At 35.7% G+C, this 16316-nt stretch overlaps 1 protein-coding gene across 1 annotated transcript in view; it reads left to right on the top strand.

The window, feature by feature from the left end:
• LOC136031120 (queuine tRNA-ribosyltransferase catalytic subunit 1-like) overlaps positions 1-16316 on the top strand; it is a 43281-nt gene that overhangs the window by 10078 nt on the left and 16887 nt on the right. Inside the window, exons 3-4 of the mRNA XM_065710437.1 lie at positions 7081-7367; positions 12507-12668. Coding sequence (XP_065566509.1) covers positions 7081-7367; positions 12507-12668 — 449 coding nt within the window. The remainder of the gene's footprint in view (positions 1-7080; positions 7368-12506; positions 12669-16316) is intronic.

Below are 16316 nucleotides of genomic sequence, written 5' to 3'. Positions count from 1 at the left end.
CTCGTTCTCTTGTAATCGATCCTTAGGGAATGATCCTGGTGATCCAGTGACCTATAAGTTTTTTGCGATGACACTTCCCTCTCTGAATTCTCCACTGAAATTTCATTAGTCCCTCAATAATTTTGGTAAAATCCTGGTAATATTTTTTTGGCAGCCTCCATACGGGCCTCTCTTTCCTTTTTTATTTTTTTTCAACTATTTTGTATAAGATAGAGGTGTATACTTTTCGTGTTCTAGAGTTTTCCTTTCAATTAGTAAAAGAACCCTGCCAATAATTTTCTTTTTGTAGGATTGATGTTCTTTTGTAAGTAACTTTTACATAAGCCTTGCAAGCTATGTCTTCTGCCTTGCTAGCGAGGGTGGATCTTGAGCAAAATCTTGGTGGCGCTCAAATGTGACAAGGGTGACAATAATTTACCAAATTAACAAGTCTATATAGAAAAAGAGGGAAAAAAAGAAAAAACACTGAATGAGGGTGCAATAAAGAGAAGGGTGGGGCCCCCTGGATCTGACTGTGCTCACTAGACAGATGAATTAGATCTAATTCATTATATAAATCCCATATAAGCTTCTGATAACTAATTACAATCTCTCTACCATCCTTATTTTCCCTTAGTATTCAGATCTTCTGAATTAAATATGACCAATATTGTTCGGCCCTTTGAGGACCTCTTCTTACACATGTAATTGTTTTTTGCTGACCTCCATAGTATCTTCAAAAACGATATCTGCCGCCCTGATTGCCGAGTTAGATCGACTCACCGGTTTCATCAAAACCTATTGGTAAAATAATGTAGATAGGCAAGATATTTGACATTAGATTTTGGTTGCTAAATATCTAAGAAAGAATGTTTGATCCCGGACTAATGCTCCAGTATCTAATTGGTCTTGATGCATTCGAAACAGATATTTTCCTGCTCTACTCGCATTACCTACGTCAATTAATGTCATTAAAATCTCAACCAAATCTGACCAGATGCAACCTCTTAATCAAATTAAATAAATAAACAAGTTTTTTTTTACTGAAAGTAAGGAGCAACATTAAAACTTAAAACGGACAGAAATTACTCCATATATGAAAGGGACTTTTCCTGCTCAACGCCCCGCTCTTCACGCTAAAGTTTGACTCTTTCCCTTAACTCTACTTTTAAAAGAGTAAACAACTTTAGCGTAAAGAGCGGGGCGTTGAGGAGGAATAACCCCTTTCATATACGGAATAATTTTTGTTCGTTTTAAGTTTTAACGTCGCTCCTTACTTTCAGTTAAAAAACTTGTTTTTTTATTTGATTTCTGGACGTTTTTGAATTAATGCATGCTTTGACATTGGCTCTCCGCACATAAATAATTAAAACGAAATTTGTATACTAATCTTTTTTTGGCTAAATGGCTTTTAAATGGCTCCAATTTTTTGATTACTTAAAAAGGCAACTAGAACTTTTAATTTTTTACGAGCATTTTCATTAGTAAAAATATACGTAACTTACGAATTAACTTACATAGCGAACATCTATATTCGTATGTTTTTATTGCGTATATGAGGGAGCTCACCCCCTCGTCAATACCTTGCTCTTTTCACTAAAGCTTAAATTTTGTCCCAATCACTAAAGAATTACCCCTGAATCACAAAGGCCAAAAAATAAACAGTTGAAAATACTAAAAATAGTTTAGCGTAAATAGCGAGGTATTACGAGGAGGTAAACCCTTCATACGCGTAATAATTTTTGTTTGTTTTAATGCTACTCCTTACTTTCGGTTGAAAAAACTTTTCATATTTATTTTTTCATTGTTTTTTTAAATAATGCTAGAAAATCCTGCGCCCCCTTCATTGAAAGTTTTCTTCCCCGTGACAAATTCCTCCATGGAAAGATCCTCCCACATAACCCTCCCCTCAACTTCTCTCCCCCAAACCAAAATATCCCCCTTAAAACGTCTGTACACTTCCCAATAACCATTACTATATGTAAACACAGGTCAGTTTTAATTTGCAGCCCCTCTCACGGGGACTGTGGGGGAATAAGTCGTCCCCAAAGACATAGCTATTAGGTTTTTCGACTATGGTGAATAGAATGGCTATCTCATAATTTTGATCCGGTGACTTTGGGGACAAATGAGCGTGGGAGGGGGCCTAGGTGCCCTCCAATTTTTTGGTCACTTAAAAAGGGCACTAGAACTTTTAATTTCCGTTAGAGTGAGCATTCTCGCGACATTCTAGGACCACTGAGTCGATACTATCACCCGTGTGAAAAACAACAAAAAATAAACATGCATCTGTGATCTGTGAAAAAATGTGAAATTCCGGATTTTTGTAGATAGGAGCTTGAAACTTCTACTGTAGGGTTCTCTGATACGCTGGATCTGATGGTGTGATCTCCTTTAAGATTGTATAACTTTAAGGGGGTGTTTCCCCTATTTTCTAAAATGAGGCGAATTTTCTCAGGCTCGTAACTTTTGATGGGTAAGACTAATCTTGATGGAACTTATATATTTAAAATCAGCATTAAAATGCAATTCATTTGATGTAACTATTGTTATCAAAACTGAATTTTTTAGAGTTTCGGTTGCTATTGAGCCGGGTCGCTTCTTTCAATATGGACTTAGCGAATTTCAATACGGATTTAGCGAATCTCAATACAATTAGCCTAAAAATAAATTTCCGAAGTGCGATATCACGAGGGGTTATAAGGGAAAACAAGAAAACAAACTGAACAAAGTTCACGAATATTATACTAATGGGATAGCCAGACTATAACTCATATAGGGAATCCATTTTGCGTCACAACACCTAATAGCTACTTCCAATATTAGCTCCTAACCATGTAAATTTTTCTAGTTTGCTAAAATGCTGTCTCACCACAGTCAGATCACACCGAAAAGGATAGGTCTATCTCACCTTCCAATTAAATACATGGACAAAGTCTCGCTGATCTGTTGTACCAAATTAATCGTATAATCTCATTGACCTGAACTTGCCTGATTTATTTATCGTGCTGGACGCTGCTTTGCTTAGAGAGTGGCGTCTCTCTTTTCCACCCGCTTCGGTTCATTGCGTGCGCTTGCACTTTACTTGGTCTGATCTTTACCATAGTCAGGAACTTAGAGAGGCTGTCGGAGCATCGTTTCTTTGGTCGGTCGAAATGTTGCTTCTAAGATTCGACTCCTCTATTCTCAAAATTGTCTAATTGTCTCACTATTTTGGAGATTCGACTCCTCTATTCTCAAAATTGTCTAATTGTCTCACTATTTTGCCGAACTACTCAATTCATCAGCCTCAATCAGTAAATTTTTACCAAAATCACTATCTTTCCTAACCTCCTAACTTTTCAGAACTAAATGGATCAAGAAAATATGCCAGAACTCAGATATCTGATCAGATATCAGATACCTTTCATCGTGCAATCTGCATAAAATCTTTTTCTGACTGATTTTTGAATCTTTCCTAAAGAACTTTTGGGCATGCAGAACATATAAAATTAAGTATCTAAATGAAGAATATTCGCATTGGACGGGACATTTTGGACAGTGCTGGTTCATATATTTACTATTTTGCCGCAAAAGCGAGGCCATGAGCTAAGCAAACTTGTATGAGTGTTATGTCACATGAGTGTTGTATCACAGTGTACAGTAGGAAGATCTGCATTTTTCAAGGAAGATCCTTGAAAATGCATTTGTGCTTCCTCTTGGTAATGTTTCATTTTTCTACAAGCGAAAAATACTATAAATAATTTGGCGGGTGTATTTTTATATTAACGGGCCTCTGGGGAACGCACAGAAGAAATATACTGCGTAGTGTGGCACGAAGCACTAAGTAGGTCGTGGAGCAAACGAAATAGCAATTGGTTTGTCCTGATGGTTCAAAGAATTCTATCTGCCTATCCTGATCTTTCTGATTATTACTTTGTCAATTGATTATTACTTTGTCAATTGATGTGTGCTACAGAACCAAAATTCAATCATGAGCTTTACTGTACAAGATGTACTTCGCAAGCATCCTAGACAGTTGAAAGTAACAATGAAATGTTGTGAACCAGGTCACTCGAGCATATAAGAAGTACGTACAGTCCATAGTTGTTTTTAAAGAAGTCGGAAGCGTAACGAAGCACGTTCACCCCTGGACCCGGCTTGCGATATATCTGTAGCTTTCTAGGCTCGGTCGAAAAAGGGAGAAAAATCGGTGCTAGCAATGAAAAAAAAATTCCCTTGTTGGTGAAGTGGGGGGTGTTACCCCTGTAGGAAGTTTTCAACCATGGTGATTCCAATGGCTTTTTTTGTAGTTCACATATTCGAGGGATTTCAGCCTCTTTTTTTAAAAAATTCCGTAGATTTCTTTTCTCAATCATGGTTGCAGTTGCTTCCGAACAAAGCTACTACCCTCCTTCAGACAATTTATCTTATCTTGTATATTCCCTTGCCAAGACAGCAAACACACAGATACTTGCCGTGATTGGAGCGTCTACTAGAGCAAACTCCCTTCCACCGAGCGCATAAAGAACAGCTCTGTAAGACACATTAGAACAACCTTTGGAACGTTATTCCAAGATAGGTCATTGTAGAAAACTCACCTGCTGATTATTTTAAAGGAGTTTCAACAGAAAAAAAACCTAGAGAAAATACTCATGTAATTTGTTGACTCGATGCATATAAGGTAACTTTTTAGGAGCGGTGCGATGAAAATTATTATTAGAAAACGTTCTCAACCAGGAATTATTAAGATTTTGGTCCATTATAACCTAAACTTGATAGATCTATGTACATACTCTGAACCCCAAACCGCATAACATGATCTGGTCATTTATTTTTCAAACAGTTCGTGGTAACGAACTTTAGTAAGGAGCGACCCGGCTTAATAGTAACCGAAACACTAAAAAACGGAATTTTGATACCAATAGTTACATCAAAAGAATCACATTTTAATGCTGATTTTAAATATATAAGTTTTATCAAGTTTAGTCTTATCCATCAAAAGTTATGAGCCTCAGAAAATTTGCCTTGTTTTAGGAAATAGAGGGTGAACACCACCTAAAAGTCATAGAATCTTAACGAAAATCAAACCAGCAGATTCAGCGTATCAGAGAACCCTATGGTTAAAGTTTCAAGCTCCTATCTCCAAAAATATGGAATTTTGTATTTTTTTGCCAGATCACGGGTGCGTGTTTATTTTTTTGTATTTTTTTTTATTTATTTTTTTTTCAGGGGTGACCGTATCGACCCATTTGTCCGAGAATGTTGCGAGAGGGCTCATTCTAACGAAAATTAAAAGTTGTAGTGCCCTTTTTAAGTGACCAAAAAATTGGAGGGCACCTCGGCCCCCTCCCACGCACATTTTCCCCTCAAAGTCATCGGAGCAAAATTTTGAGATAGCCATTCTGTTCAGGCTATTCGGATAACCTAGTAACTATGTCTTTGGGGACGGTTTAATCCCCAACAGTCTCCGGGGGAGGGGCTGCAAGCTACAAACTTTGACCGTTGTTTACATATAGTAATGGTTATTATGAAGTGTGCAGACGTTTTCAGGGGGACTTTTGACGTTTGGGTGGAAGTGGGTTGAGGGAGGGGGTACGTGGAAGGATCTTTCCATGGAGGAATTTATCATGAGGGAAGAGAATTTCCATGAAGGGGGCGCAGGATTTTCTAGCATTATTAAACAAACCAATGAGAAACTAAATAAAAAAGAATTCACCTGGAAGTAATGAGTAGCATTAAAACCTAAAACGAGCATAAAATATCACGTTTGTAAGGGGGTTCGTCTGCTCCGCAATACTTTGCTCTTTACGCTAAAGTATTTTTAGTAATTTCAACTATTTATTCTACGGCCTTTGTGATTCAGGGGTCATTCTTAAAGATTCGTGATAGAATTCAAGCTTTAGTGTAAAGAGCTGGCTATTGACGAGGGGGCAAACCCCCCTCGTATACTTAATAAAAATGCACAATTATAGAAGTTCGTTACGTAAGTTAATTCGTAAGGTAAGTATGTTTATTACTAACAAAAATTTTGGTACAAAAAATAAAAAAATCTAGTTGCATTTTTAAGTAGCCAAAAAGTGGAGGCTAACTAGGCCTCCTCCCCCACCCTTTTTCTTCGAAATCATCCGATCTAAGAGAAAGTCATTTAGCAAAAAAAAAATAAAAAATTAATATGCAAATTTCGTTTGAACTATTCATGTGCGCTGAGCCAAAATCAAAACATGTATTAATTCAAAAACGTTCAGAAATTAAATAAAAAAAAAAACAAGTTACTTTAACTGCAAGTAAGGAGCGACTTAAAAACTTAAAACAAACAGAAATTACTCCGTATATGAAAGGGGTTGTCCCTCCGCAACGCCTTGCTCTTCACGCTAAAGTTTTTTTTTATTGTTTTAAAAAGTAGAGTTTTGACAAAGTCAAATTTTAGCGTAAAGAGCGAGGCGTTGCGGAGGGGACAACCCCTTTCATATACGGAGTAATTTCTGTTCGTCTTAAGTTTTTATTTCACTCCTTACTTGCAGTTTTTTTTTAATTGTGAGCAGAGAAGATCTGGCAAAGTGACCAACTCCTTGAAACTAAGTCCAGAGGAAACACTACATATTGCTTTTAGAGGAAAGGAGTTAGAAGTCATGTTACACTAGTTTCCGCATGCGTTCTATTGATCCTGGCTGTTCTTAGATTAAAAACTCAGGATACTACTTTATGTAGTATAATCGCTAATTCCTCGAAACACGCATTCGATCTCGTGAAATTATTAAACGAGTAGCTAATGCCAAAATTTCTCCATAGTGCTTTTATAGTTAGAATTTGGCTGGTGTCTGATCATCAGAATAGAGTTTGCTTGGTTTTTGCTCACAAAAGGGGACCCTGTTTGAAACAGCCAGGGTCTTATTTTTGGACAGAGAAGGGAGGCAAGGAGACATATTTTTGTTTTGTGGTGTAATTTTGTGTTTTGGGCTTAGGGTAATGATTTTCTTTTCTTTTTGTGTCTTCCTTATGACAGGCTCTTCGACTGGTACATTTCATGATAAATGTCCTTATTCGTGATAAGGCTCTTTCATTTATTCTTCATATGATAAATGTCAGTTTTGTTTGATGTGATACTGAACCATGTTTTAGGGAGCAGAGCTGTTGCAAAAATGTGGAGGTCTTCATAATTTAATGGGCTGGTCAAAAGCTTTGTTAACAGACTCGGGAGGTTTTCAAATGGTATCTCTGGTTGAATTATCAGAAGTATGCGAAGACGGTGTCAAATTCCGTTCACCATATGATGGAAAAGAAATAATGTTAACCCCTGAAAAGTCGATTGAAATTCAGAATGCAATTGGAGCCGACATTATGATGCAATTAGACGATGTAGTTTCGTCGACTGTCATAGGGCCTCGTGTAGAGGAAGCTATGCACAGGTAATTCTAATTTACTACACGTGGTGAGGGTTTCAATATGTTAGTGAGAATTCCATCAAAAGCTGTATGTGCAGTTGAGAATTGCGAAATTTCTTTGTTTCAATTTCAGCCACATAAAATGCTACATAATTGGGACATTTCTTTTTTTTGCCATTTTTTTTTTCAAAAGCTTGAGATTAATTCCAACTTTCACCATTAAGGGAAAACTTTTTTCTCTCTTGTAAGTAATACCTGAGAATGTATTTTGTCAAAATGCATATATTGTTAAGCTTCAAAATTCAAGCGTACTGGAGAGATAAAATCTCTAATATTCTCTAACACCCCATAATTTCGTGATAAGCTTAATTCAGCTATTGAGCTTAACTAAGTCGACCGTAAATTTTATTTGGTGTCTGTTGAGAGATGACATATTTGGTATTCGAGGCATTTATTATTTTTAAAATTTTGCTAACCACCTTTTTTTTTAATTTAAGAACCATATATTTTTAAGCTATTGCATCTTGTACTTTCTTTTTTCGAAGTTAGTAGTTAAGAGTGATCAGGACCTGGTGATCTTTTTATTCCTGGTCCTTAAAACGGCCACAAGTCCCATTCCCGAGGTTTCCTGGTATACTTCAATATTTTTTACCCTTAATGATAAAATTTCCAATATTCCACTTTACACTTCTTGCACTTTTTCAAGGCCCTTTGGCTATTTCCCTAATTTAATGGCGCCCAATTTTTCGCATCAAATCTTTATTTGGCGTTTTGAAAACAACTATGAATACGATTTTCCAGACTCCAGTATTAATTCTTGGCTCTAATATTAAGCCATTGAAACATAGGTGCACCTATATATCTTTTAAATATGATGCTTTGATTCAGGAAGTTAAACTTAATCCACAAATGCAGTAAGCAACCACATTTAATACTTACACTTTTGATAACAGGCAGTGGAAAACATTAGCCCTAATATTTTTCGCCTTGGAAATGGTACGAGTCCGTGTCACACATAAAAAATGCTTTAGCCCTTTTTCTTTGTTTTACAGTTAGATATTCCTTGTCTAAACTCTTACTTCAAAATTCTAACAAATTAAAAAAATGATCTTTTTAGTGCAAACTTTGCTAATGCACACTTTGCATTCGTACTCACCAAAAGCTCTTTTTCCCTCGCGAAAGCCTCTCTTTCTCTTGCTAGTCCATCTCCTTCTAGGAATTGTTGATTTGGTGTCAAGTGAAATGACGCCATTATGATTCAATACCGTCTTCTTGTACGAGAATTTCATTTTGTTCGAAAGTGTCGTTATTGTGGGTATAGAATGCGTTATTCTTGTACCAATTTGATTCAAAGTGCCATCTGTAGGATTATTTTTTGTTGCTTCTCGGTTTTTGTATTTTTGGTTTGAGCTTCTTGTAACTACGCCGTTGATTCTTCTAATTTACCGTGAAAAACTGTATTGATTTATTGATTTAAAGCTATTGAACCGAGAGTTTTGTCAACCGATTCATTTTGAAAAAGAGCAACAAAAGGCTTCTCCATACACTACCGGCATTGTTGGACATTCGACAGGATTTATTCATTTTTAAAAATACATGGATTGAATGTTCACTGGTAAATTTAATACTGAACTTGTTTTTGAATGGAAGTGAAGCTTATATATCTCTGTTGGGGCTCTTGCGATGATGACCGTTAATAATAAAAAGAAGAATTGTCACAGTTTATAGTTAAAGAGTGAGAGAGGTGTATATGCGTGACTTACTGTCTTGAAAGTATAAAATATCATTAATTAGCATAAAAATAGCTAAAAGATCGAATGTGATGAGTTTAGTTGGTCAAATCTACAAAATTAATAGACTGAAAAGTGAAATTGAAAAATAAGTCTCGTAAGAAAATAGAAAAAAAATTTATCCCTTTTCCTACTAGTTGTAGATTTTATTACTAATAAAATAAAATCCAAATCAAAAAAAGATATCGTAAAGAAGTAAATGTAAAACTTATAGGTGTTGATTAGATAGTAGTAAGGATGTGCATAGGTATATCGTGTTTGTAGCTAATTTTAGCTTTCATTGATATTTCTTTAAAATTAGACTTGAAATTAACATAAAATTACGCTCGAAAGAAAATATACAGTTTAAAGAATAATAAGATTGTTGCAGGGAGCGCACCGATCTCTCGTATTTGTTGCTAGAATTAGCTTTTATTGTTTTTTAAACAAAATTGGACTTGAAAGAAAAATAAAAATAGACTAGAAATAAAACACTGAATATCATACTAAGTTAATAGAAGAACTGGATGAGGGAAGGGGGTGATTTGTAGAGAAAACAGCAATTCGTAACTTTTGAAGCGTAAACCAGAGTTTTTTTTGTCAAGGGCACTACTGTAGCCTGATATGTCCTTTTTACTACCTTTTTTAAATTGATTACAGTAACCTCAAAGCCTAAAATAGCAAAAATGCGAGCTGAAATGATTCTTCCAAGATTTTATTTGAGTTCTTGGATAATTTCGTATATTTTACAAAACTGACTTTGCATGTTTTTGTGGCAGTTAAAAAAGAAAAGAAAAAAAAACTCAAGTTGGAGCTGTTAGAATGTGAAAAACGTGTGGAACAGTGAAAAACATTGTATCTGGAATAGTTTAGATTTTTTTTTCATTTTTTCTTATGCTGGCCAATTGTATGCATACCACAAGTACCGATCTTCTGATTCACTGCCCTGGGCTGGGAGTGCAATGCTTAGCTGTTGACAAATCATTCTACGTTTGTGTTTGGAAAACACAACTTTTTATTTTGTAAGGACATAAGTTGTATGTAGAAATCTATAAATTTTGCTTGGAAATCATTTTATTAATAGGAATGTTTTGCAAAGTGCTAGAAGAATGAAAGTCTGCTTTTGTCTGTTGATGTGCTTTTAAAATTTTGAGACGCAATTATTCATAAAATACACGCTGTCAGAAAATAGAGTCAAAGCAAGTAAAAAATGATCCCAAAGCCTTTTTAGGAGAAAGTATTTTTTGTTAATTATGTTAGTGTTCATACTAGTATGAATTATAGTAATATAAGGAGCACCTATTGGGGTCCTGGCCTTAATCATCAGATAAATGTCCTATTCATAACTTAGTATTATTTTCTTTGGCTGAGAGCAGGGGCGTAATTTTTTATGGGGCAGGAGGGGCAACTGTCCCTTCCAGACCCAATTTCGCCCCCTCCCCCAGCTGAAACTCAGTTTCTGCAAAAAAAAATCGTGTCAAAAATAAGATAAGACTGCATAATTCAAGTATCCAGAGAAGCAGGTCAGTTTCCTTTAGTATATCTTTGCCTTCATGGTAATTTGTTACTCATTTTTCAATTTTAACTGTCATTTTCACTTGATTTGGGAAAGTTATTTTGAACTTTGCCCCCCCCCCCCCCCTCCCAGGATTTTGATAAAATTACGCCACTGGTTGAAAGTACCTAGTGTCTTTGAAGATTTTTAATTCGTTATTGTCTGAGATACCTGCGTCACTGGATGAGTTGTTTGGAAAATCAAACGGCTCTAATAAGACATCTGGGGATAAGCTCAGCGCAGAGGATACATTTTTGTATATCCTTTTTTTTTAGTTTGTTAGTTCTTTTTTGTATGTTCAAGATTTAATAATAAATATCCAACAGTTTACCACGCCTATAATTTTGTACTAGGCTGATTTTGAATTTAGAAGGTTTTGATATGATCTTTTGCTTTAGGAGAATTAATCCACTATCTTGACAAGGATATTTTCCGAGACGAGGTATCCCGTTTTCTAAGTATTGATTAAAGATAACCATTTTGTTGTATCTTTGGGTTACTCGTCCCTAGCCTACCATCGAACTTAAAGTGGTGTTTGAGTAATTGAGTCTCAGGTGGATCCTGAGGAGAGATTTCTTCCTCTCCATAGAGTTTTTTTCTTAACTATATCACCATAAAAGCCGTAATCAGTTGTTTTGCAACGGGTGTGGTGTGTAAGCCTTAGTATTTAAAGAGACCCCTCTTTTAGCCCCATAACACCTTGAACAATTTAATACATAAAAAAGGATTTCACATTAAATTAAAAAGATGGGTTGGGGGATTTTAAGGAGGAGGGAGTATAGCCTATGAATTTGTCTTGACAATTGTTGAAAAAATTGAATTTATTGAACTATTAAGCATTTAATAGTTCAATAACATCGCATATATAAGTTCTTCCGTAAGGTAACATCATGTATTTAGCAGTGAATTTGTTTGTTTTGAGGGGTTTAAAAAAAATTCATTTATTTAAATGAATTTTTAATTTTAAAAATTCATTTTTTTTAAAATGAATTTTAGCAGGAATATTCAGGTCTGCTTTTGCAGACCTTTTCTGTTTACCTTCCCCTGCCTTTCCCAGGTAACCATTTGCAACTGGGTTGACTCTGGCCGAGCTTAGAGAATCACGCCACTGACTTTCGTTCCAAATCAAATAACCAGCGACTCTAGGACTTGAATCCCCCGTCCACACGGACAAAAGATTTTAAGTCTGGTGTGCTAGACTTGAACTTCAAGTTTAGAGATGTAGTTTCACATTAAATGAAAGAAAAGTGGGGTTTTTGAGGGGGAGATAATATAGTATAATAATTTGCCTTGAAATATCGAAGGACACTTAATTATAAGTGATTTTGCTTCATAATCAAAAAGCGCAGTTTTCTATGCTTTTGCTCAGCGTCTTGTGGCAAGCTACCTTTAATTAAAAAAAAAAAAACTTTAGAAAGTCTATGGTAGCCTCTAAAAGATTCTAGAATTGGGAGGCCTACCTACGAGCCTTTTATACAGTTTCTTTTTTATAATCGGTATTTCGGTATTTCGTCAGTGATTCGGTATTTTTTCGTCAGTGATCTGTACTTTAAGTTAATGCCAACAGTTGTACACAAGATGCTACATTAATAAAACCTAATTTTGTAAGAAAAATTGAACTAGAATTTGTTTGAGTAAGGAAAGCTTGGCTCCTTAATTAAACCCTATTAAATGTGAGGATCAAAAGGCAGCTTTCTCCGCTGCAGAAAAAAAGGAAAGCTTGGTGAGAGTGTAACATTCTATAGTGTGGAACTGTGTATTGAGGCGTTCTATGATTTAGACTGTAGTTGAAACAGGTTATTTTAATCTGATTACTACCTATTTACTAAAAATTTTTAGGACATATAGATGGCTTGATCGCTGTCTTGCAGCAAACAAGAAACCAGATAAACAAAATTTATTCCCAATTGTTCAAGGAGGATTGAATCCAGAATTAAGGAAGCAATGTGTCGAAGAACTATTAAAACGGGAGGTGAACGGCTACGCGATTGGTGGACTAAGGTGAAGTATGAGTGAATTCTTTTTTATCTTTCTTTCTTCTTTCCTGTGCAAAGTTTACCTGCCTTACTTACCTCTCATTCCAGGCAATCTAATGGTCCTATGTCAATTTTAAATTCTTGGTCAACTCTTGGCCTGAGACTCTAGGCAAGCATGACTTGCTAAAAGATAATCAACAAGTATTGGTCCAATCCGAGAGGCACACTTACTCCCGCCGTTTACCCGTGCCATTTAGTCAAACACTTGGAAAACTATAGGTTCTATGACTATCTTAGCTCTATGACTATCTTAGCTCTATGACTATCTAACTTAGTTCTACTGCTCTAGGAATGACACATGGACAGATAATAGATATACCTATTTATTAACATCTATTTATTAACAAATGAACTAACATCATTTTTATACAATCCCAATAAGGGGGGTGATGCCAGAATTGCCTCTCACTCAATTGGACTATCTGTTTTGGCTTTTTCTACAATTAACCATGACTTGATGACACAACAGTTTGATTTCAATTGATTTCAAATTTGATTGACTCAATTGGATCATCTGTCTTAGCTTTTTCTACAATCACTTGATGATCACAACAATTTGATTTCAATTCAACGTTTGATTTCGATTCTTGATGGTATGATTGACAAGTCAATAAAAGATAGTTTTAAGAAAGAAATCAGAAGCAACCCTCATGACTGCCAAAAGAGATGGGTCACTAGACATCAAGCACAAAGATCATAGCCTAATCTCCCAGATGTCCTTCGTTATTGCAAAAGGTTTATGCTAGAAAGAAACTGCTTCAAACAAGACCTATGTGCCGCTCCTTTGTTTTATTAGTAGCTCATATAATTGATAATTATTTACTGGTATCGTAATCGCCAAAACTTAAGGAGTCTCATGGAGAAACCTATGGTTCTTTGGTATTGTATAAAAAAAACTGTTTCTTTTCCGGGACTTCTCGTATTTTTTCCTGTGTTGGACAGATTCTTTCTGTTTTTGCAGTTTAGTTTTATTTTGCTGTCTTTGTCAATATGTTTTGTTGTGATGTTCTGTTTTTTTGTGTTTTTTTCTCTTATTATTTTTAGTTTTTGCTTTTCATCTATTTCATAATTTGCCATCTTGTGTAGTAGAAGATGAACTTAGTGCCACGTAAATGAAAAAAAAAGTGCAGCTTGTGAATTTAATTTTGAAGTTTCGAAAGAAAAAAAAAACATCTGTCTATTGCATCTTAAAGTTTTATACTTTAGATACAAATTCGAAATTGCTAGTATGCGAGCATGTAAGTTTTTTCTTATAGTGAGTGCAGCAGAACTTGATGAACCCTTTTTCTAAGAAAAACTCCGGTGAATCTGGCCGCTTTCGTTCCTTTCAGAAAAAAGCCAAAAGTAGATGAGTAAAAATTTTGAAATTTTGAGGAAAGTAATAGGCATGAGCCTTCTCCTCCCTCCCTGTGCGTGAATTTGAAGCTGCAGCATGCTCCTCATATTACAACTCGTTAAAATAGAGAAATAGAGGAAATTCTCTATATATGTTGAGGTACCGTGACTTATTGTTAGAGAAAAAGTCTGAACTAAGATTTTTTTCTGATTCAAACGACCACGTCATCTGACGATTTACCGCAAGTTCTAAACAGTTTTCTTTCTTTTCTGTTTTTACTTTTTTACCTTCTTAAAGCACTTGTATTGTTTTGGATTACCTCTTCTGGGATGTTATTCCACACGGGGACTGTTTGCGCTGACAACATATTATCCACATGTTGTCGGGGTGATTTTTCAGTTTGGGATTTGCTGGAGGGAAGTAGCACGGGTTTTGGAGAGCTTAAAAAAAGACGACGAACGGTTAGAACCAAACTAAGTACATAAAGCGACTAGTAAGAAAATGTATTGGCCATGAAGTATTTTTTTTTTTTGCTAAGAGGGGATAGGGCGAATTCAGTGTCTAGTTTCTGGGAGTATAATGATCTCGCTTCACTAGATTGTTCAACTCACTTGACATTTTGCGGGATGTTTGGTCCAAGAAGACGACGAACAATAAATTTTACTGAAAACTGTTTTAAGATGAGACCAAGATAGTGTTTTACAGGTACCGGTTTTGAAATCAGCAGCTCAAATCATAGCTTGTAAATAAAGGGTGTTAACATCTAATAGGAATTTGTAGTAGAAATTCATCCAATAAGAAACATTTCTTCTGTCCTCTTCTTGTATTAAGATTGTAAGTGAAAGATTTAAACACGTGATGTGAGACTCTAAGGCTTTTAGACTGTAAAACCATCTAAAGGAAAATCACATACATTATAGATAGATAGATATTCATTGCGATAAAAGTCACAAGACCTTCGAAAAAAATCGAATAACGCAGACAAAATAAAATATAAACAACAACAAAAACTTACGTACATGCATTAACATTTTTAGGCACTCGACCCGTTCTCTTCCCCTATAAAAATGTTTTCTATAACCATTCCCGATTTGCTATATTTTTCAATATTTTAATAGTCCCGAAGTCACATGAATCCATAACTAAAGCTTACCACTCACTAGACCACACCTTACTTGAAAATAAATGTCTCCTTAAATTTAGTATTTTGGGGCAAAGAGGCATAAAGTAAGGCAGACCATCATCAATTTCCGCGTACATGGGATAGGACCATCCACCAACCTATCCTTCCCTAAATGTTGTTTTTCCAATTGCTAAAAAATTATCCCTCCTTGACATACACCACTTATTCAAACACGCTTTAAAAAAAATATCATAACCCCAGACATCCTTCTACTGCTGGTAAATTCCGAGGAACGTTGAGACTGCAACATCATACTGCTATTTCCGAATCTTCTAGTGTTCTAACGTACCCTTTACTAGTTTGACTACATTAACTATATCCACTCGTATCCCTGTCCTTTAATTTCAAACACCTGATAAACGCAACCATTTAAAATTGTTCCTATCTGCAAAGCCCAGGAAATTTTCCTTTTGTCCTTTAACTCTGCCACATAAGCTGTTATTCGGTAAGTTAATAATCTTTTCCCGAAAATCTTATCATTTTCATTAGTCTTTCTACCTTCGACGAATGCCATCCTAGTTCACTTTTTAACACCAAACTCTTGAAATTCCCACTAAAATTAGGACTTGAATGTCCTAAACACAATCTTTCTATTTTCCCCCTTTTACAAATCCCCAATCTTCTGCACCATGGCTCAGACGGTTATCCCTGGCCAGTACGACTTTCCCGAGCTTTTAAAGTTACAACCCTAGTGAATCAACTTTTTTACATCATTCATCTCTTTCCATCAAAACTTGTTCTTTTTCCTATCGTCTTTTCTGAAACCTAAACTAGCACATTTTAGCTCTGAGTCACGATGTCCTTCTAAATATTAAAATTCATTAAGATCTGATCACCCACTCGTAAGTTATAAATACCTCATTTTTTCTAATTTTTCCTCTCCCTTTAGCCCCCCAGATGGTCGAATCTGGGAAAACGACTTTATCAAGTCAATTTGTGCAGCTCCCTGACACGCCTACCAATTTTCATCGTCCTAGCACGTCCAGAAGCTCAATCACGTCCAGAAGGTTACGTCAATCACATATCTACGATATTTGCTTATTCTATCCACCACGCTTCATCCCGATTCCTCCACTCTAAGCGTTTTCCAAGAT

Source organism: Artemia franciscana, chromosome 9 (genome assembly GCF_032884065.1).
Source record: "Artemia franciscana chromosome 9, ASM3288406v1, whole genome shotgun sequence".
Taxonomy (NCBI): Eukaryota; Metazoa; Arthropoda; class Branchiopoda; order Anostraca; family Artemiidae; genus Artemia; species Artemia franciscana.
Note: the sequence above shows the minus strand (reverse complement) of the source record. Positions and strands in the feature narration are given on the sequence as shown.